The sequence below is a fragment of the Chrysoperla carnea genome, chromosome 5 (genome assembly GCF_905475395.1).
Source record: "Chrysoperla carnea chromosome 5, inChrCarn1.1, whole genome shotgun sequence".
NCBI classification, from domain to species: domain Eukaryota; kingdom Metazoa; phylum Arthropoda; class Insecta; order Neuroptera; family Chrysopidae; genus Chrysoperla; species Chrysoperla carnea.
The window spans coordinates 16,381,097-16,404,245 of NC_058341.1; the positions used below are offsets into that span (position 1 = coordinate 16,381,097).

General features: G+C 30.5%; 1 protein-coding gene across 3 annotated transcripts; it reads right to left on the reverse strand.

Moving 5' to 3' along the window:
- Positions 1–3,550: 3,550 nt before the first annotated feature.
- Positions 3,551–21,281, reverse strand: LOC123300153. 3 transcript variants are annotated; one of them, XM_044882653.1, is made up of 7 exons: positions 21,090–21,281; positions 16,113–16,329; positions 15,969–16,035; positions 9,431–15,908; positions 8,928–9,217; positions 6,400–8,855; positions 3,551–6,099 (listed from the first exon to the last, which is right to left on the reverse strand). In XM_044882653.1, exons 2-7 carry the CDS (start codon positions 16,277–16,279, stop codon positions 3,927–3,929), a joined length of 11,631 nt encoding a protein of 3,876 aa, XP_044738588.1. In that variant the 5' UTR covers positions 16,280–16,329; positions 21,090–21,281; the 3' UTR covers positions 3,551–3,926. The 3 variants fall into 3 exon arrangements, with proteins under 3 accessions (XP_044738588.1, XP_044738587.1, XP_044738589.1); XM_044882652.1 differs by having other exon boundaries at positions 20,921–21,281; XM_044882654.1 differs by lacking the exon at positions 21,090–21,281 and adding an exon at positions 20,566–20,660.
- Positions 21,282–23,149: the final 1,868 nt, after the last annotated feature.

Below are 23,149 nucleotides of genomic sequence, written 5' to 3' on the forward strand. Positions count from 1 at the left end.
ATTTATGACTTTATGTAAATTAATGAGCGTCGTTTACATGATTCTTTACTAACTTTTTGTTTTACGTATAAAACATACGTTTTGTTTTGCGCCTCTATTTCTGTTGCGCCGGTGGCGGATACCTTCTTTGCCACGCTCTAGTTACGGACCTGATGGTAATTACTATTTAATATTATTTGGAACGATCTTGAGAGATTATCTAATTTTTTCAAAAACCTAAATAAGTGTATTATTGTATTAATTAGTTTCAATAATTAAATTGTTGTAGACTCATTTCCATTTAAATATTAAGCGACGTAAAACGCTGGCATTTGTTGTCGCCAACCAATCAAAAAGGCAGCATTTGTTACGTCACCCAACATGCATATGACGCAACGTAATATACGTAGACTTCTGATTGGTAACGCCAACGTTATCAATACTAAGCCCTAAATTTTTGAAGCTTTTAATCTTACAACGATTAAGGAACCATTATTATTAAATCCAAAAACCCTTCAAGTTAGGGCTCAGCCCCATTCAAGCGCTAAGTTGTCGTAAAACGCTGACGTAAAGTGTTGATAACCAATCAGAAGCCAGTTTGGTACATGATATGGTAAATGCTGACATCTGATGAAAATGCACAGTACAAAAATATCGGAAATCAGTTCTTTAAAATTAGGATAACCTTTTAAATTAAATTCTACACCTTCCCAAAAAATGTTATTTTTGAATAATTTTTATTATTTTGTGTAGGAATCAATTCTTCACATCGTACACATTGGTGGATCCTTTTTTTTATAAATGAAAAAACAAGAATCATTAATCCCAACAAAATTTTATTGGTGCTAGCTTATATACTTGACCGACGATTTTCGATGTCCTTTTTTTGTAATAGAGAATAGATTTTTGAGTCTCGCTTGTAATTATTTTAAAATCGAAATTCGGACACATTCTTAATTACCCCCGACTCGAAAATCCGAATGAGCTAATTCAAATCGAATAAGAAATCTGTCGTATTATTGAGATCGTACTGTACGTTCTACGAGAATCAATAAATATGAAATATTATTTTCAAACCAATATTTGCGTGTTATTATTATTATTTTTATATTATTATGCATATTTTATTTTCATATTTTTCATCATAATAATTTATAGTGAAATATATATTGAAAAAAAGTTTATTTTATTCGAATTTTTACATGCGTTATTTATATATTTATTTATTGTTTAAAATACAGTAAATAAATAAAAGCTATTTAATATTTACTTTCACTTAAAAAAATATGTCACGCACATAAAAAAAAATAGAGGCCATACAAGTAGGTGTAATAGATGATCTATGGTGGATAAATAATTTCTGGATAGGTTGTCTAAAAATGGAAAATATACCTCTCTGGTTACAGTATCTCTATCATAAAACACTTTATGTTCCAGCCCCAGCCTGCAAAATTGCCCAAAATAAAAACAAAATGACAAATATATCTCTTTCTTCAATTCCTTCAAAGAAAGTTATTAAGTAAGCACAACACTCGTTTTTTCATTTCATAAACTAATCGTTTTTATTTTAACTTTTAACCATTTTTTATTATCAAAATTATCAAAAAAATTAGATTCTTTTGGAGCCCAGTTCGACTGCATCATCTAAATACAATAATTATTATCATCAAAATTGTAAACCATAATTTTAGATATGCAAAACTATATACAAGAATGCTACAAATATTGCCTATATAACAAAACAAATGAGTCAAAGGCAAAGGATCAAAGTTTCCAGTAACAGTAAAATTTCATTATATCTTCATTAATACTTTTAAAATTTTTAACTCATCATCACAAATCGTGTAAAAAATTTTCATATTTCTTATCAGAATAACTTCGAAATATTAAAATACCTTTGAGCCGTTTTAATAAAATTGATTATCTTATATACATATAAAATGCTTTGTCCTGAATGACTGACGTATCAACGCACAGCCTAAACCGCTGATCGTAGAGACCTGAAACAGGAAGGTTTGTTTTTTGTATGACGTAAACATTCGATAAGAAAGGTTTTTCCGAAATTTTACTCCTAAGGGGATAAACGGGGGCAAAGTTTGTGTGGCCCAAGATGATTCCTTGGTCCAATCTACTATCAAATTTTGCATAAGCATTCTTAAACAGAATTTATGGAAGACGTGTTTCGTATTTACCAAGCGAAGTGGGTGGTTAACTGCTAGTAAAATATAAATATTTTGAAATTGTTACAAAAAATACTGCATAATAAATTCGTAATGTAAATTTTTCATTTTTTTATTCATAAAAATAATTTATCATACAATTGTAACTAACAACTAATCAAACAATAGAAAAAACTCAGTCATTCAATTCATTTTTCATTCGAGTATATTCCAATATACGCTGAAATATAATAGAAGCGAAATTGCATAACCGTCACACCTACGAGAATAAAGTATTTCTAGTTTTCTAAATTCTAGTTAAATGCCTTAATTTAAAAAATATTATTTTATTAAATAATTTAAAACGTCAATAATTTAAAAATAAACATACTGATTCGATAAAATAAAAAATAATAGGTTTTCTTTTTTTTGGAAATTTTAGAGTACATTTTACTTGACGAATCTCACAACGTACATTAGAATATACTTTAATCAATTTATTAATTAGAAAACAGCGTTTAATTAAAGCATACCTTTAATAACTTAACAATCAATACCAGAGGTCATGAATCGGGTAATTGATGAAGGTAAAATACTCCAGATAATTTCTTATAAATATTTAAGCTACTCATAATGGCTGCACTTTTAAAAACTTCGTGCAATCCTTACGAAAAATAACTTTCGATATAATTTTTTTAATATTTCGGAAAATATCATTTTAGGCATCCAATATAAAAGTTTCAATAACCGGAATACACGATTCCTGATTGTTTTATATGAATTTATAAAAACTCAAGCCAAACTTGAAAATTGAAAAACCAAATAAATTGAATAACAAAATAGCTTTTCCAAAGGACATTTCTAAAGTGCTAAAAATATTATTCCAAATAAATAAAAAACTTGATCAAAAATCATTTTTCAAAAGGATCGTGCAAAGTTTATCTAATAGAAAACATCATAGCTACTAACTGAAACTATATGGAAAAATCTTAAGCCAATCAATTTCTGTAAATAAAATCCTCTCTAAAAATATTTAAAATAAAACAAGCATTGAAATTCTTGATAAAAACTCAGAAATCCAGTATTAATTCAATATAATTTCGGTAATGCCAATTTTATAAATGGACGCAGTTTTTATTTTAACGTGCAATTCTACAGATTGTGCAATTCTAAAATTTTTTAGGGTACCGCATGTCCCGCGCATTTCTATATACATAAATTTGTATATTGAATTGAATCCATATTGAAAAATTTTTAAAACCTTGAACGAAATCTGCGATGAATACGATATGGAATTGCGAAAACCAAGGCTCGTGTCATTTTCGAATGTACAGACTGATTTTTCAGTTGAAGATTATTTCCGGATCACAATGTACATGCCGTACATCGATTTGTTTCTGATACTTTTGCTTAATAAAAGATTGTACGGACGTGAGGCATCCCAAATATCAATCAATGTAAAAACAATTTTTTTTTTTTTCATTAAAATTTTTAATTTTTAAATATTGCTTTATTTTAAAATTTTGTTTATCAGTCATCGATTTCATACTTGCAGGCATGTAAATGTAACCCTACAAAATACATAAGATAAATCTACTTTGTGCAAGGCAAAGTTTGGTGTCATGACCTCTTTCTCTAATCCTATAATCACATTTCAATGAATTAAAACCAATAATCGTGTTCATTAATATTTGACAATTGTGTGGTTGTAATCGTTGGCACAATACTTTCTAAATCGACATCAACAGTTCTTTCTAATCCGTCTTCATTATTTTGTTGTTTCATGTGTCATAGTATCATTCTTTGATTTTTTAAATCGGCTATCCTTAATACTGGTAACATATTTGTTAATTGCATTAATGTTGATATATTCACTTTCATTTGTGTTCCACCTAAATTCATTGTCGTAGTTATTCGCGAATTATCCGTTATCGGTTTTTTACCATAAAATGAATAATATTTATCTTTATCTTCATCTTCATTTTCTTTAACTAATTCCATTGATGGAGAAGGCGAGGGTATAGGATTAACATGTGGAGTTGTTGATTTCCTTGCAACTTGTAATATACGAGGTTTTGGAACGAATGTTGTAGATTTCTTTGCCACTGGAGATTTTTTAACTACATCCATTTTCATAATTTTATTAATGGATGAAGATCCGGTAGGATCTTCTTCAGATTTCCGTTTAGATGATTTATATTCGTTATATAACATCTTGGTGCCATCTTCTAGGATTACCATTAAATTATTACGTAATTCAGTTAATTCCTGTTGTAGTTTTTCAATAGCCTCATATTTGGGTTCCAGCCCCGTATGTTTTTTAACTGTATGTATTTTTACGTGATGTGGAAAACTAAAACCGACGTCACAATAGCCGCATACGAATGGCTTAACATGACTACGAAAATGTTCGATAATTGACATATAACTTTCACTTGTATGTGAGCAATTTGGGCAAGAATATTTTACACATCCTGGTTTTGTGACAGGAGTTACAGATAATTTTAAATGAGAATGAAATAGTACATGATGCTCTTTGGCAGCTGCTTCATCTTTACATATTTCCTGACACCATTTACACTGCACAGCACTAGCATTTGGTTTCTTAGAGACTTCTTCTTGTTTACCAAGTTCTTCAGCGAATTGCGTTTTAAACAGATTCGCGTTATTATGAACTTTAATATAATGTTCCTCCATTGCGACCAAACTATAACAATAGAATAAACAATTTTTACAATTAATACGAGTGGGTTTTACAGCACTTGCGGCACCATCGGAGGTCGATGGAGGAGGAGTGGTTTCGTCAATTTGTAATTGTTGACCCGCATGCATTTGTTTATGATGTTTAAGAACGTTTTGTTTTGAACCACGGTAACCACATATTTTGCATAAAACTCGCCCACGCACACGAGGAGGAATTTGACTTTTACCGAACGTACGAAATTTAAAAGAACCTTTAGAAAATCTTTCCTTATGTGTGGCCTGCCAATGATCGTAAATAGCTTTCACTGTATCGCTTTGTTTTGGACAGTAATGACATAAATATACAACTGGTTCTTTTGGGTCAACAGTTGGTTCCGGTAAAGACGTCGATGGAATATCTTTTTCAGTCTCGTTCTCTAAAATTGGTGGTTTGATATCTTCTTCTTGATCTTCCTTCTTTGGTGTTGTTTGTAAAACAATTTTTTTAACTTCCGGTGGATTCTTCGGTGGTGCTTCTACAGCAACTTTTTTAATTTGCGGTGAATTTTCACCTGGATCTATAGTTTTTCGTCTATTACCTATTTTCATTGGTCGAGTTTTAATATCCTTAGGATCGATTAGTTTAATAACTTTACACTTAATTTTATGCCTTAGAGAATTATGTTTGACAATTTCAATAATTGTTGTGCCTTTAACATCACAATACCCACATTGATACGGTTGCTCTTCCCAATGGCGTATAATATGTTTAGTAACGTCACGCGGATACTTCGAAAAGTATGAACAATGTGGACATTTATTCCGATCGGTTTGTCGAGGATCCACAAAAAATTCTTCACCCGATGTTAAATCTTTGATTTTATGCATTGAAGAAGAATCATTATTAGTTTGATCAATCTCCTCATATTCGCTATCTTCTTCAGGATATTGCATGCCTTCACCAAGTGCTGTTGAAGACGAAGTTGGTGCTGATGAACTTGTTGAACTATTTAAATCGGTGTTTTTATGGCGATTTTCTGATGGAAAACCAAAAATGTCTTTTAAATTTTCCAATGGTACATAATTCGAAACTTTTTCCGTTTCACCGGATTCTTTTTCTTGGCGATTTATTTCATTTAATATAAATGATTCGATATTTTCGTCCACAGTTAAGGAAACGATAAACTCTGGCTTCCATGGTTTACCATGTGCAATCTCCAAATGCGATTTCATCCAATCAAAACTATGCGAACGTTTACTACAGTAAGTACAAATAAACCTACAAGAGGAAAAAAAAAAATAAAATAAAAATTAATATTCTCTTCTTCAAAAGGTAAAATAAATCGATAAAACATTAGGTAAAATAGGTAAAATAAACATTCCGATTTAAGATTTTAAAGAGTGTCATTTTTTAAATTACGATTTTGATTTGACAATGAGACTTTGATAAACTCAACAGATTTACTGTAATCTCAAAATCGATCGAATGATTTAGGTATTGTTGTAGTTAAAATACTACCAAATTCTCATTGCTACTTAAAATTAAATATTAAAGTTCGAAAATTGATATTTTACTTACTTTTCGTAATTCATTTCTTCACAAAGATGTTCGGCAATTTCTTTCCGCGCTGTCGCCGTAAATTTATTACATATGGAACACGAATAAGTAATATTTAATTCCAATTTTTTACTATCCAAATCTTCCTTACGTTCATAATGTTTTACCTCCGTACTTTCCTCCCCTGCGTATAATGAGTCTTTAATTACTTTAACTGTAGGTGTCGCTGTAGTTGATTTTCTTCGTTTGCTCGTAGTTTTCTTTACATATTCAGTGCTATCCAAGTCCTCTTCAAGGTATTCTACATCAACGTATTCATCATTTACTACAGGAGTTGTTTTCGCGGATTTACGTGGAGATGTTTGTTTTGTCTGCGTTTCTTCAAATAATATACCACGTATGTGTCGTATTCGAGGCATATCCCGTCGCCAAAGTGGTGTAGTATCAAATACTTCGGCTGCTGAAGAATTTGCGCCTGGAACGCTAGATTCAATAGAGGGTGTATCATCTTTATAATAAACGGAAATCATATCCACCGGTTGACCTGAATGTTTAGAATTAAAATGTTTCTCAAATCCTTTATCGTAGGAGCATCTGTATTGACACAAACTGCACATGAATTGTGATTTGACAGAATGTGCAGTTTTTGCATGATCGATAATTTCAGTACGCGTAACGGTTCTCATTTTACAAAGACCGCATCTCCAAGGTTTGCCATCCCCTATGGCTTGTGTTAACGCTGCATCATTTGTAGTTGTAGTTTCTACATTGTCTTTTCGCTCATCGTTTCCATCTGCATCTAATTCTCTAATCACGTGGACGTAAGGAACTTTGTCGGAATGTTTTTCACCTAAATGTCGTTCCACGACATATTTTTGATAATGATAATAAGAACAATGTGAACATTTATACAATCGTGTATCATGCATTTTTAAATGTATCCCAATTTTATCGATTGATATAACTGCCCCTAAATGTTCTGGACAATGTGGACATTTATAATTAATTTCATCCATATGCAACGCCCGAAAATGACACCGTAACATTGAATCATCTACAGTTAAATAATTGCATCCATTCGCACCACACACAAATCGTTTATTTTCAGGGACAAATCCAGGTAAATCTTGTAGATCTTCATTCGAAATACTACTTTTACGGGTCTGTTTACCTCCCATTCGTGAAGATTCAGAAAACGAACTGTTTGCTAAATTTACCATTTTATCAAACATTTTTTCATTTTTCTCTAAGCACGGTACAGGATTTACAGGAGCAGATTCAGGAACAGCAATTGAATTTGAATGAAACAATAAATGACGAACCATATTTGTCCGTACTTTTGTAGCATACGAACATTGAGCACATTTCATATCAAACGGTGAAATTGGTTGGCGTGGTAAGAGATCAACTTCATTTGGTGCAAACACCATTTTTGTTTCAACTTGTGGTGCCGTGCGATCCATATCTCTGTTCGAACTTTTACGTTTCAGCGTACTTGTACTTTTTCCTTGCGGACAAACAACAAATAAATCATTCTCCAGATCAGCTTTAAATGGATCCAATGGTATAGTTCGAACCTGTGTGATTTTATGACGGTCTTTCATATGTTTTGCAACGGTTGAGGCTATAGAAGATCGATAATTACACAAAGAACATCCGTACCGAGCTAAACCATGCCGTTTAATATGATCCACAAGTGAAGTCAGATATTTAATTAGTTTCTTACAATGGAAACATCGGAACATCGATGAATCTTGACTTGTGTCACATATAAATAAATGATCTTTAAAACTTGCTAAAGTCTCTGAAGCATGATCACAGCCCGGGGTTCCACAACGATACAAAGCTTTACCATTTAATCCCGTGCTTTGAATGTCGTCTAACGAATTTACCACTTGCTTTGGATTCTCGTTATCAGCATCATTTTTGGGATTATCCTTGGATTCAATCTTATCTTTCGGCTCATCATCTAAAGCTAATGGATCCACTTGATTCGTAACATCGTCTTCATCACTATTTTCTAATTCGACCACCAGAGGAATGTCCAATTCTTTGGAATTTTCCGTAATATTATCTTTAAATAAATCAAGGTCAGGTTGCTTCCCATCATTTTCAGTTTCTTTTAATGTACTTTCAATTAGTTCGTTCAAATGTGAATTTTCATCCTCTAAATTTGTTTCAAAATTTTCTTTGGTAGTTGAGTTAGTAGTATTATTTGTTTCATTTTCGTTTAGAAGTAAAAGTAAATTATCACTAAATGGTGTCCCAGATGTTGTTGCGCTAGATGAGGCTGTAGATGTTGTTGAAGAAGAGATAGCAGTTAATGCTGGGGGGTTGGTTTCTGTAGTAGTATCTGGGGTAAAATTAAATGGCGTACTTGGTATGGGGATCGCTGTACTGAAATGTGTTGTTTTTAGATCTAAGTTGCAAATGAAGAGATGTCGAAGAATTGATTCGGAATTTATTGGTTCACGAATCTAGAGAAAAAGAAAAATTAAAGTATAATTTAAAATATAATCAGCAAATAAAGACATAACTCTTCAACTTACCTTTAACACTGTTTTTAATGCTGGATTAATTTTTCGGAATAATACTTTTGGTGATTGATTTGGATGACGCTTTCCTAAATGATCTTTCATAGTGTGCTCGTATTCAGCACACGACGCACAATACAAACATTGAATGAATCCAATATTATGTTTTGTATAATGTTGAATTAATGCTAGCATGGTTTCACGTTTTTCTGGGCATAATTGACAAGCGTACATATCCATGTCTGCATGTTGCTCAACATGTTCAACAAAATTTTCACGTAAATATATTTCAACTTTACAATTATCTGAAAATTAATAATAAAATTTTCTTTTTTTATTTAATATTTTAAAACAACTTCGCCGAAGACAACAACATTTGAGCAAAACATTCGTTCTTTTGTGGATTTATTTAAAATGAAATTCAAAAAATACTTTTTGTCTCATTTAGTTCCCCAAGATATTCAATTGAAATATTTGTAAATTAAAAACATTATATAAAAAACAAAATACATACGTACCTAAGGGGCAAATATATGGTTTACAAATTAATTTTAACGGCATCTGTTTCTTGTACTCATTGTAATCCCCGCGTGGTTCCAATTGATACACTCGAAAATTTTCAGAGCCATGATGTTCACATTGGTGTCGTTCAACTAAAGTTTGTGAAGCAGCCCGATAGAAACAGTAGCCACATTGAAAACGACATTCTCCATGCTCATGTAAAATATGTTGTTCCAATCGCTTGGCACTAGTAATATTAGGCTCCGAACAATATGGACAAGTACCCCAATCTTTTTCATTCATATGTAGAGGTGTTTTTACCGTATTTAAATGCCATAGAAATGTGTTCGCTTCATCAGTTGAAAATGTACACATTTTTGCCATACATTTAAAAATATGCGCTAATTTTGTAGGTTCTAGCATTTTTTGTACAGTTTTAGGATCCTTACAAGCCATTTGTTTATTTATATACAAACGTTTTGTAATTATTTTTGGAGATAATTTTTGCTGCGGAGATGCATGCTTCGGAGATGCACTAGTTTTTATCAGTAAAGGAACAGTTTTCAAGAGTGAGGTTCCAGGTGAAAGTGTTTTGATTGGACTTAGTGCATAAATTGTTTTTGTTGGAGTTTTTTGTTCTGTTTTTATTGAAGTTGTTTCAACTTCATCCGGATTCAAAGTACGTACATCTTGGATTTTAAATTCAAGACCATCTGTTGGCTCCGAAAAGGAGACTAGATTTTTGATAACTAAATCATTACTTGTGTTTGAATCGGTGTCAGTAATATTACTACGATCAATGTCTGGAGACATTGATAATTTATCTCCACTTAATCTACGCATGCGTATCACAGGCTTATTAGTTACAGAAGCTTCATCAACTTTTTCGCCGGTTGATAGTTCTAAATGAAATATAAATAAATGATCCAATGCATCTTTACACGTAAGTTTTACATCGTTTTGTTGAATATTCATATCACATTTATTACATTCACCATCCCAAAAATCTAAATGTTTATCCAAAACATGCGCAGTAAAAACTTCTTTATCATCACTTGAAAATTTACATGCATTTGATGAACAAAAATATTGTAAAGCATCTCCGGTTTTTTCAGCGGTTACAGGACCCACATGATATTTGACTGTTTCTGCAGTAGGTAAAATTGCAGCTGGATCATTGCCTTGTTTAACAGCATTGGCTAAGCGTTGGATTGTATTCATCATTGCTGAGTTTGTTTTTCCTGTGCTCCATTTTGACCAATCATTTTCCATATTTAAGACTTCATCAATTAAACTGTTATCTAAATCGTCATCATTATCGAATATTTGAGGTATGTCTTCAATACTATTTGGAGATTTTGAATTGGGTTCTTTATTATCAATTTTCTCTTCGATAGAAACATTTTCCGTTGTATTTTGCTTATCTAATTTTGATTTTAATGTATCTAAAAATTTTAAAGTATCGTCACTATTTTTAGTAGTAGAAGATACTTCGGGAGTACTTGGAGCGATTTCATTATTTTCTTCACTCTCTTCGCTAGATTCTAATCTTAATTTTAAAGTATCCAAAAATTGGAACGATGTACGGCGTGTTTGGCAAACCGCTTCAGCAACTTCCTGCATAATTTTTAAACGTTCATCTTGGATTTTTTGTTCGTCAAGTAGCTCATCTGGACATACAAATACATTTAACTCACGTTCTTTTTGCGGTTGATCTTTATTTTCATCAACATTTAACACTGAATTTGATTCGAGCTTATTTTCATCACTAACTAATTTTGAAGAATAATTTTCAAGAGGTTTTTCTTTTGAAGAACATTTTTCAAGATTTGTTTTCTCTTTGGAAGGCTTTTCAACAGATTTTTCTTCCTTAGCAATTTTGCCTATGGACTTTTTCTCCGCAGAAGGTTTTTCAATTAATTTTTCCTCCGCAGAATATTTTTCTTCAATAGATTTCTTTTCTGCAAAAGGTTTGTCAACAGATTTTTCTTCTGCAGAAGATTTTTCAATGGTTTTTTTATCTCCAGAAGATTGTTCAATAGATTTTTCCTCCGAAGAAATTTTTTCAATTGATTTTTTCTCCTCAGAAGTATTTTTAAGTGGTTTTTCTTTCGTGGAAAACTTTTCAAGAAGTTTCTCTTCATCGGAAGATTTGTCAGGTGATATACTTTGATCGGAGAAAGATATCTCAGTATCCTCCGTAGAAGATTTGTCAAAAGATAGATTATCCTTTGAGGAAGATTTTTCGATTTCTTCTTTAGATAGCTTTCCTTCAGAAACTCCCACATCAACATCCATTGTTTCATCGTCTACAGAGTTTTGTTTTTCCCCCATTTCCTTTTTTAATCTAGCTAACTCGCTTTTGTTTTCAACCGCCTCTGTAGCTATTGACGACATATTTATTTTATAAATTCGAACAAGTTTATCTGCATGATAGCGCTTCACATGTTTTTCTACATTTTCTTCGTGTAATTGCACAAAATTACACTCTCCACATAAATATCCCAAGAGTATTGTATAATTTTTACAAGTCGGGTAAAACTGAATTAAATCAAACCTTTTTCCTGGATGCGAATGAGATACATGAGTACGTAAAGAGGGTTTCGAAATTGTTGTAAATTTACAATGTGAACAACCAAAACTGTACTCCCCTGTATGTGCAACTATATGACTATAAAACGCTTTTGTGAATTCATTGTTAATCGTTATATCACAAAATCGACATTTAAAACCATTAAATCGTTTACGACGAGGGAAGCCAGCACAATTTATCGTTTCTTCCGTTTGTTTTAAGCTATCGTAATCATTTTTTATTGATTCATCGATACATATTTTAGCACTATCAAGATGTAATCGTGATATCATGATTTCATCACTTGGATGTGCAGATCTATAATGTAAAATAATTGATTTACCTGAAAACGCACATAGTTTGCAATTATATTTTCCAGGACCTCTAAAACAGTATTCTTTATCGGGATAATTCATAGCTGATACCGTATTATCCATCTCGCTTTTATCATTTATCGCTTCATCTGTTTCTTTTTCTTTATCTTTTTCCGCTTCTGTTTCGCTTTTCTTTACTTTCCTTTTGATTACACCCGTACTCCAGGCTTTTCCACGTCTACCTTTTCGTTTTACTAGTTTTACACCAAGTGTTTTAACCGCAGCTGGTTTAGCTAAAGGTGTTACTGTCTTTGTGTTGCATTTTACAGTTGTTTGTTTTTCCTCAACTTGGTTATTTTCAAAAATTGATTTTAAAGTTTTTCTTTCATCAATTTTTAATTTTTTTAATTTTATTAATTTCTTAATTACATTATAAATTTTTGTTTTTAAAATAATTCTACGCCGACTTGTACATTTTTTACCTCCTTTTAAATTTCGTTTCAAAAATAAATTACGTAAATTAACATCTGTTGTAGTTTCTTCAAATGATCCCACTTTCTTCACAGATTTTCTTTGTTGCTTAACTACTTTTTCTACTTCCTTCTCGTCTATACTTGTTCGTGGTTTAATTGTTTCCAGATTAGATTTTTCAATTACAATTCGTGGAACACGGTTTCGAGTACGCGTAGGTAACTCAAGTGGTGGTGTATCTGGTAAGCTTTTACTTTGCCTGGTGACACGAGTTCGTCGTGAAGGGGACACATCTTCTTCAGAAATAATGTCTTTTCCACTACGCAATTTTCGTAGCGATGGGAAATTTTTTACCTCTTCGCCCTCTTTTTCCTTATCTTCATCTTCATTTAATAATCGACACATTCTCTGTCCAGTGGCTGTGAGTACTCCTTCGCAAATAAACATATCACGAATATCATCCTGTAACATTTCTAAATCATTGCGACGTTTCATTTTCGTTGGTTTATCAGATGATTTTTCTGTAGATGCTTTACTAGCTTTTGATTTGATTTTTTTATCAGAAGGTTGTTCAACATTTTCGGTTTCTCCTTTTGGTTTTTTTGTTTCCTCTTTTGTTTTCGATTTCTTGTCATCGTCGCCACTTTCATCGGATTCAGAATTACGAATAATACGTTTCATACGAGTTTTACTTATGGTTTCACCCAGTCGTTCTAATACTGCTAAAAATGTATCCGTTTCACCGGATTCACACAATTTTCGAACAAAATTGTTAATTAAATCCTCTTTGGAATCTACCTTTGTTTCAGATGTTTTTGGCTCTTTTGATTCCTTTGATTCCTTTGATTCTTTCGATTCTGTTTCATTTTCATTTGAATTACTTGTGCTAATTTCGGGATTTTGAGTGGCAGTATTACCACTTTTATCTATTTCGTTATTTGTCTCATTAGTTTTTTCTGGTTCAGCCATGGATGTGTCTGGTTCAGGTATATCTACATTTTCGGGTTTTTCTTCAATAATTTCTTCACGTTTGAGTTTAGGAATTTTAAAACTATTTAAGGCACCTGGTGTTGGAATGTTTGAAATACCATCAATTGTTGTTCTCTCTGGTTCTTTTTTAGGTCTAGGTTGAGGACGTGGATCATATCCACGGAATACTTTTTTCTCTGGTGGTCTCGTATTACGATTTTGATTATATCGATCTGTTGTTTCTGATCGAATATTACTATCAAATCGTGCTCGCCTAGGGTCTCTTGGATCCCTAGGGTCACGAGAATCTCTAACATCTCTTGAATCTCTAGAGTCTCTTGAATCTCTAGGATCTCTTGAATCTCTATGATCTCGCGCATCTCTATGATCTCGTATGTCTCTATGATCTCGCAGATCTCTTGGATCTCTATTTAATGGCCGTGGTGGGACTTTTGCTCCTGTTAAAAGTGATGGAATCGTTTGCACATTATACACATTTTGATTATTATATAAGGGAGATTGATTTTGTGGTGGAGATAGTAGCGGAATTTTCTGATTATATCCAGGGGGCGCAGGTCCAAGAAGTCCAGGTTTATGATTGGTATGATATTGATTAGGATTTTCGTAATAGTTAATTGGATTCATTTTTGATAAATCATATTGATTTGATAAATTTTGATTAAATTGATGAAAATTTTTATTTTGATTATATAAAGGTTGGGGGAATGTCTCTTGTAATGGAATTTGTATATTATTGTACATATTTCTTGGTGTATTGAAAGGATCTGAAGGAGTTGATGGAGGACCTGGAGAATATATATCTTGTGGATACATTTGTGAATTTTGATTAGCTGCTGGTTGATTTATGTGTGATTGTTGTTGATGCATCCAAGATACATTATGAGTTTGTGGACTAAGACGTTTCAACCGTGGATCATTTGGATATGTAATTATATTTGGATTACTATTATGATGGGGTGGTGAAAAATTTGACATTTGTTGTTGAGGTTCAAATCCTCCACCAAATCTTTCTAATTCTTTCATTGTTAATCCTCTACCAGTTATATTTCCTGGTGCCTTTTCTTGATACGTTTGAGAATCGTCAGAGTTTACATCATTGACTGGTTTATCTGATCGGGGTTTTCTCTGATATTTATCAGCCAATCGAACGTATGTTTGTTCCGGTTTATCATTTTCAATTTTTTTCTCTTCTTCTACTTTTTTTACTTCTTCTTCTTTTACTTTTTTCAAATCGTCGACATTTTTAACTTCTTCGATTTTTTTCACCTCTTCATCTTTTTTCTGAATTGGTTTTTCAGTCTCAGTAGGCTTTGTTTGGCTTTTTTCTTTGTCTTTATCAATTTTAACTTTTACCTCTTTTTTCTGCTCTTTATTTTTTTCAAATATTTGTTCATCAATACTCGACAATAAACTACCGAATTTATTTTCTACTTCCTTTTTCTCAACCACCGTTATCTTAGGTTTAGTTTTATTTTCAGTCTCTTTGACAGTGGTTGTTTTCGAGGTTGCATGTGGTTTTTCTTCTTGTTTTTCATCTTTTTTCTTTTCAATTATTTTACTTTTTTTCGACACATCTTCATCCACATTAGGTGAATTACCTCCCGATAAATCTTTAATTTGATTAACGAGTTGAGCGCGTATATTTTCTAACTTCTCAATATCTAATTGTTCCTCGTTTTTATCCACAGCATTTTCGGAAAGTAAATCAGCTATGTCATCTGAAGTTAAAGGTGGTTCATTTAGTGGAGGTGATATAACCGGCTCTTCCTTTTTAGGTTTAATTATTCCTTTACTATAAATTCCAAAACTATCATCTTTTGTTTCAGATTCACTTCGCCATTTCCCATCATCGATCGATTTTGTACGATGCCTATGTTTATGAGATGACGACGATGATTCGTGATGACGATTTTTTTTGGGATCTCGGTCTTTACTATGTTTATGTTCGATAGGACGTTCTATAAGAGGTTTGAGATTTCGAATTGGCGACAGTCTTCGTTCAGTTGGTATTAATATCGGAGCCTTTGGCGCTGGATCAGGGGTACTTGGTGGGCTTGGACTAGCTGGTGCTGATGAACAATCGAAATTTTGTTTTACAGGCTGAATTGATTGACGATTATCAACTAACGGTTTCGTTGTTGTATCTGCCTGAAATTTTTGAAATAAAAATTATGTTTGTTATATGTTTGCATTAGAATTTTGAAGTACCTTTCCAACTTTTTCGTATAACTTCTTTAATCCTTCTTCACATTTAATTAATGTCTCATATTTTAATCTGTTGAATAGAAAATGCAAAATTAAATAAACAAATTTTATTTTGGGAAAAAGAAAAAAAAACAAAAGATGACATACTTTTTTTTAGAATTTGTAACAATATTATATAACGATTGAATTTTGTCGAGTTGAGGCGCACGTGGCTTATCAACATTCTTTAAACGATCTATCATATTCTCCAAAAACGGTATATATTTCTGCATTTCAGCAAATTTACGATCATAATCCTCCGGTGTAGTTGCCATTTTGTTGTTTTTCGATGAATTAAATTATCGTAACAAAAAATTTTAAAATTCTGAAAAAGCAAAAATACTAAAATCAAATATCATTAATATTTTAATAAATTAAATAATGAGTATGCATTTAAAGATTTCATTTCGATTATATTAAAATGGGATATACGCTAGTACCAGCCTCAAACAGGGAAGGGGTTGAGTTGCTACGTCTGCAGATTTTATTTGAAGACTCCAGAAATCGTGTGGTTTCTCTCGACATCAATATAAATCATAAAGAGCTCAGTAAAAAGAGAGATTTTTTGATTATTTATTTCATATCCAGATAAATTCAAAATTTCTGGGAAAGATTTAGTTCAGGAACATCTTACTTCAGAAAGATTTAATCCAAAATTTATGAATATACATATTTATGTGAAAATAATTATTTGTTATTTGTAATGAATATGGTACCACATTATGGATATCAAGCCATTGGTAATGAAAGAAAAATCGATGAGACAAGATAGACTAAAAAAACTTTTTAATATTAAAATAATCTGTAAATTAAAATTGAAAAAATTAAAGTTAACAAAGAATGAGTAATACAAAGCTAAGAATGAAAAAAGTTGTTTGCAAAAATAATTAAAATAGAAAATAAATTTTCTTTACTGATAAGAAAAGTACTGAGTGTATCAAATGTACAGGTCTTACATAAGATAGATAATAGTTTATAGCTACCAGATAATGAATATGATTCACATTCTGTATTAAAATTAAATTGTAAATAAATTAAAATATAAACTAAGTTAATTGTTTAACTATTGTAAATACTGAGTTTTGTTTCCGCGATCAATATTTTACATATTAAATGCAAAACACTCTTGATACTTAGTGTATATCAATATTGTCAATAACGGAAATGGTGGTAGGATGATTCAAACAAGAATTTTTGTATAAGCAACATGTGTACGGTACGGCTCAATAATCCGACCACCTAAAATTTGTACCCTGTTTGGATTGACGAAGCGTTTATATTATAGTATGGAGAAATTTGGAAACATTTCTTAAAAGAATGTAAAAATTTTAAGCGCAAATAATATAATCCAAGTGTCGACATGCGATAGTGGTAAGAGAAATTAAAAGACTGAGCGACGAGTGGTGTAAGAAAACCGACAATAACAATATATATAGCAATTAGAATGAATAACACGTTATTGCGCAGTAGTAGGAGTTTAAAAAAAATACGTCGGTTATAAAGGCGTTCGGATTAGCAGGGATTCGGACTATCAAGGTTCTACTATATCCCTTTGCGTACTAACCATTTGTTCATATACACCCGGTATATTAAATATACACAGGGTATATAAGAGAAAGCTTTATAAAAAATTAAAACGTAAGTAAATAAAAGATCATTATAAAAGATCTCTTTAGAAAAACTCATTGATAACAGAAATAATATATATATATAATATTGTTATATTTCTGGCACAAATAAATGTAAAGGAATAAAGCTATGAAGTTCAAGATTCATAAAAAATTGTCATTTTCCAAAGACCTTAAAAACAATGAAATTCGAGACGTAGTACGTAGCCTTACATGTATAAAAATATTACTTGTAGAATAAATTCATTTTGAAATGGTAATGTCGGAGAGGAATGGAAGATATAAATATATACATATAAATATAAATATATTACGTATCTACACTCTCTTTTTTTGAGCAGTCTCATTTCAAAATAAATCCATTATACACATAATAAAATAGTTTATACAGTAGTAGTTTTGTTAATTTCAATGTATTATAGTTAATAACGGCTCTCTTTATCCTCCTTAACTCCCCCACTCAAGGAACGTTGATGGGCGCTCTGAATCCTTAATGTAAAATCTATTTTAACCTTCCCATTCCTTGGTCAGTCAAAAAGTCCTTTGTTATCAAGTACACTACCCCATATGGCCCTAATTTAAAGTTTTGTAATAAACTTTGCTTGCCCCTGCCCTCCTGATCAACCAAGGAGACCTTTGGTCCCCGTAGCCTTGATACACCCTTTGAAGTATGAAATATATGATCTAAGGTTGCCATCTTGAAAAGGTGATCAATTTCTCATGTAATCTTTCTTATTACACATCTAGACGATAAGAATTCTGATACAAAGTTTCAACTATCTAGGCTATTAGTATTCCGGAGATAAATAGACAAATGAGACAGTTAATCAGGAAAAGAAATGCTTAGATTTCACCAAATAGGTGTAGATGAAACAATTATATTGATCTAGGTATCAAGTAACTCATCAGCCACAAGTCATATTGATGATGACTGTATTTAAAATAAATATTTATAAAAGGCAATTATTATTGATGTCCAAATTGGAGAGAATTAAAATTTTCTTTAATATAAAACTGCTCATTGATTATATTATAAAATGATATTCGTAAACTAGTCTCTTTATAATCCTTTCCTTTCTCTTTTCTAAATCGTCTTCTTGTAATTGTTTGGAGAATCAATGTAAAACAATCCATATCGTTCACTTATTTCCATTTTCCGTCTCTGTCAGGAGTTCTTTAAGTTTAATACAACAAACAATTCTCTCGTTAATGAGAGCTCTAGTTACTTCTGAAGTTCGAATATCATAGTGAAAAGAAGCTTTAAATACTGTGTTAAACTTGCTTCTTAAAGCTAAAGGAACTTTTATGTTTGATAAATGTTGAAAAGATTTACTTGCCCTGGGAAGTGACAAAATAGTCTTAAAAGATGAGTACTGTGTTAAAAGATTTACATTGAAAATATGAACCTCAAAAAGACCTAATACGATGTAAGAAAAGGAAATTCCGCATTCTTTTACTTTGAAGTCATAATAAGTGTAGGTATTAAAATGAAAAAATTGAACTTGAAATAAAAATTGATTCAATTTCACTTAGAGAAAACCGTTCGTGATACTTTATATCAGGCTAAAATAATATAGCTATTGAAATTACAACTTTTTAATAAAACTGATGTCAAATATGAAAGATCGAACCTTATATAAAAAGTTTAAAATAAGACTAAAAAATTTATTAGTTTTATTCAATATCACAATGTAAGAAAAACGTAAATAAAAACTATTCTGTGTAAAAATATAGGTGTGTGATATGTGTGTCTTTCTAACCGCCGTATTCCGAGTACACCACTAGACTGACCAGCTTCAAGCTCATATTTGGCCTTAAAACATAATCTCCGTACATATAAAATATATATGGGTTAAGTTTATAAACGGTTAGAAATATAAGTATAAAAACAAAATTTTTGTGTAGGTATTCATTGAACGATATAATTTAGTCCATTTTCAGTTTCGTCTGTTATTAATATTTCAAAAATGAAGAGATAACGAGCTGAAATTTTAATAATCGTTCTACAGAGACTCAAATTAATTTGACACTTCAAGTTTGTAAACGGGCGGTTCATTAGTTTAATATATAATCTATTTCTAGAACTGTAGAAGTTAAAAGAAATTCAAAGACGAAAATGCTACTTGTTTATAAAACCTTCGGAACTTGTATTTGTAAACTCAATAAACTTCAATATAGAAGTTTTACATTTTTCCAATTTCGAAAAATCATTTATTTAGTTATTTTTAAAATAGTTTAAAGTATTATTTGCCTGTCTTAACATTATGAAACTCGAGAGAGTCTGTTCGGAATATTAATTTATATTTCTATAAATTCTTACTATTAGGTGGACATCATTTGATATTGAGAATATTTTTCTAAAAAAATTTACGTTTCTAAATTAGTCAACCGATAAAAATTCTTAAATAAATTAATCTATTTTTTCCCTAGAATATTCAGGCAATTTGATTAGTGTTAATTTTATAGTAATTTTAAAGTTATATTAAAAACTTAATCTAGTAGTTTTATAAAATTTATTATCTAATTTTCTTTGAAAACTAACATCACAAGTTTCATATCAGTATGATTCATTCCTTTGATGAGTAAGTTGATTAGATTTCCGAGAATAATTTTCCTCAAAGCAAATAAATTATTTATTAGAATATTATCAACTAAGACCGCATTAAAATTGCAATATATTGTATAAAAAATAAGATACATATGCTAATTAATAATAGTCGATGCAAGTATAAGAAAAGGCATTTTCATAACCTGAAATATAAGGTCTATTTCAAGTAGTTTTGAAATCAACTTAAAAAAAATCTGTAAGTGTATAATTAGACATGTCTTAGTAATATTTTCTATTGAAAACTAATATTTTGCTTATTAAATTTTAATAGCTTACAATTTATTAACTTTTCGCTTAATTTCGAAATTTTATGTATAATACTAACCTGTACGTCTTCCAAATGTAAAAATACAACGTAATAATTTTTCATGTATAATACTACTACGCAAAATGGATGCTTACTATTCAAGTCAAATAGATTTAGTTGTCTAAAGAATTATAGAAAAAAAATCGAACACTGCCACGATATGATTTCATCATATCTAAACGCCCCATTATTAACATAATAAAAATGCGCCATTTCGTTGAAAGGACACATTAAATAATTTTGATAAAAAAAAAAAATGATATGAAAATTTTTAATAACACAGCTTATTTAAAATATTATAAAGATAATTCACATAGTGGTTTTTTTCCTAATTCACAATTATAACAAGAGAATTCTTATTAAAACGACATACCTATCTATTCATGATGAAGAACTAATAAGTTACTACCTACTACGGTTATAAAGGCTGAAGAGAATGGCTCTATACACAAAACGAACAGCTCTAAAAGTATATAGGCATTTTATATAGTAAAAAAATATTGTGTGTTATAATCGCTTGAAATATTATCATCATTACTTACACATTATTTTAAAAAAATCACTATAAAAGAATGAAAAATACTTCTAAGAGCTACTAAGTCTTTATTATTTTTAGAATCACTTTTTAAATTTTTCCACACAATGTCTCTAACGCCTCTTGAATTGCTTCTAGAATCCAACATGGCGACAGAGCATTTTTACATGAAATAGTAGTTTGATCATGTTCGAGGCGGTTGATGTGTAATTGTATATATTTCCCGCTGCAGGTTGACGCTTACACCACTCTCTCTCTAAAATTATTACAATGCCCTATGCTGATGCTCTGTGTCTGTTCTTTCGTATAAAAACATTCAGTATTTCGTATAGCGTTGTGTGGAAGACAATATAATTCTAGGATAAGCTTATTATTTCATCTGTGTTTATAAAAAAAATCAAAAAATTTGTGTTCTAATTATGAATAAATAATTGTTGTTTATTATTTTATAGACTATATTACTTTGTAATTGTATTAACTTATGTAATTAAATTTTTTAAATAAAATAAATACTTTTCCTATTCGTTATAATAATAAGTACACTATTTGGAAATATGTATTACCTTTTTATTTATTCTGCAAGATTGGAGAGACATTTTTGGAATAATTTATTTAATTTTTCATACATCACTTTCAATCGAATTGGACTTTAGTTATTTAATAAACAAAATGATAATCTAATTACAATGCCAACTTAGAAAGTAAGTATATTCAAAAATTTGTTTGACATTGGAAAATTTTCTATAATAAATGATTATCTTATCAAAGTCTTTATTGGGAAAATTCTTATTCTCTTAATCGGGATATGATAATAGTTTTATGTAAGGTTTGTAAATAAATTTTTAAGGGCTCCTATTAAAAAAGTTGTACATATTTTTTTTTTGTGAATTTGTTGAAAATAACAAATAGTTGTGTATGCCACTTGTCTATAGGTATGTATGTATTTTCTCCTTGGCGGCTTGGCGACACGTCGCCTGTGTAATTACATTCTTCAAGATGGCGGCAAAGTTATTGATTTGTTTGTGTCTAGTGTAGAGGGGGATAGAATTTTTTTATATTATTTCAATTTGACAGTCATACCTCATACTTCAATTACGTCTTATCATAAGAGGTAAAATTCGAGGGAGAAACAGTTTTAAATTACTTATTGCTTTATGAATAGTTGAATAGCATTTAATTATTTTATGGAAAATTTATATAAAATGGAAAATATCAACTATTCTTATAAATCTAAATACCTATACATTTATTTACGATATTCGCATCTATCTGGAAAATTTAATACGATTACAAGATTATATTCTAAGAGGTCAATACCAAGAACAATAAATGTTTATATTTGAGGTTAATTTTTTCAAAATATTTTTATGTTTTGCGTAGTTTTTATTACCTTATATTTTTCTAAACTAAAATATTATCAAGATTGTTTTAATCTCAATAGTTCTTAACTAATCTGGTTTCAATAGAGTTAAAATAAAACTATTGTAATTTCTAAGAATTTATTTTTTTCTAAACTATTATCAAGATTGTTTTAATCTCAACAGTTATAAACTAAAGTGGTTTTAATAGAGTTAAAATAAAACAATTGTAATTTCTAAGAATTAAATGTAATTCAAAACGTTAATTTACAATTTGTGATAAGATTATTTCTGGGAATTTTTTGTAAATGCTACTCTTATTGAATAGGTATTTATAAAATACAATATTTGATTAACGTTCTAGGCAATTTTACATACATGTTGAATCTATTGCATATGTTTTGAAAATAATGATTGTTACATATTCAAATATCATTTACTTTCATAGGAAAATACAATAGCCCGTATGGTTTCTAAAATTGAAAGATTAAATATCTTTCGTAGTCATTTTTAAAATACTACTCTATAAATAGATTTTATGACGAAAATTGATTTCAAGATTTATAATAATAAAGAAATACAGTTTTAGAAAACGGATAATTTTAGGTTGTAATGGAAATGACTGTTGCATCGCCCACAAGAATGACGTTGGTGAAATCCTTTTGCTGCTCACAATTGATATGCATATCATTTCCCGCTGCTAGAAGGT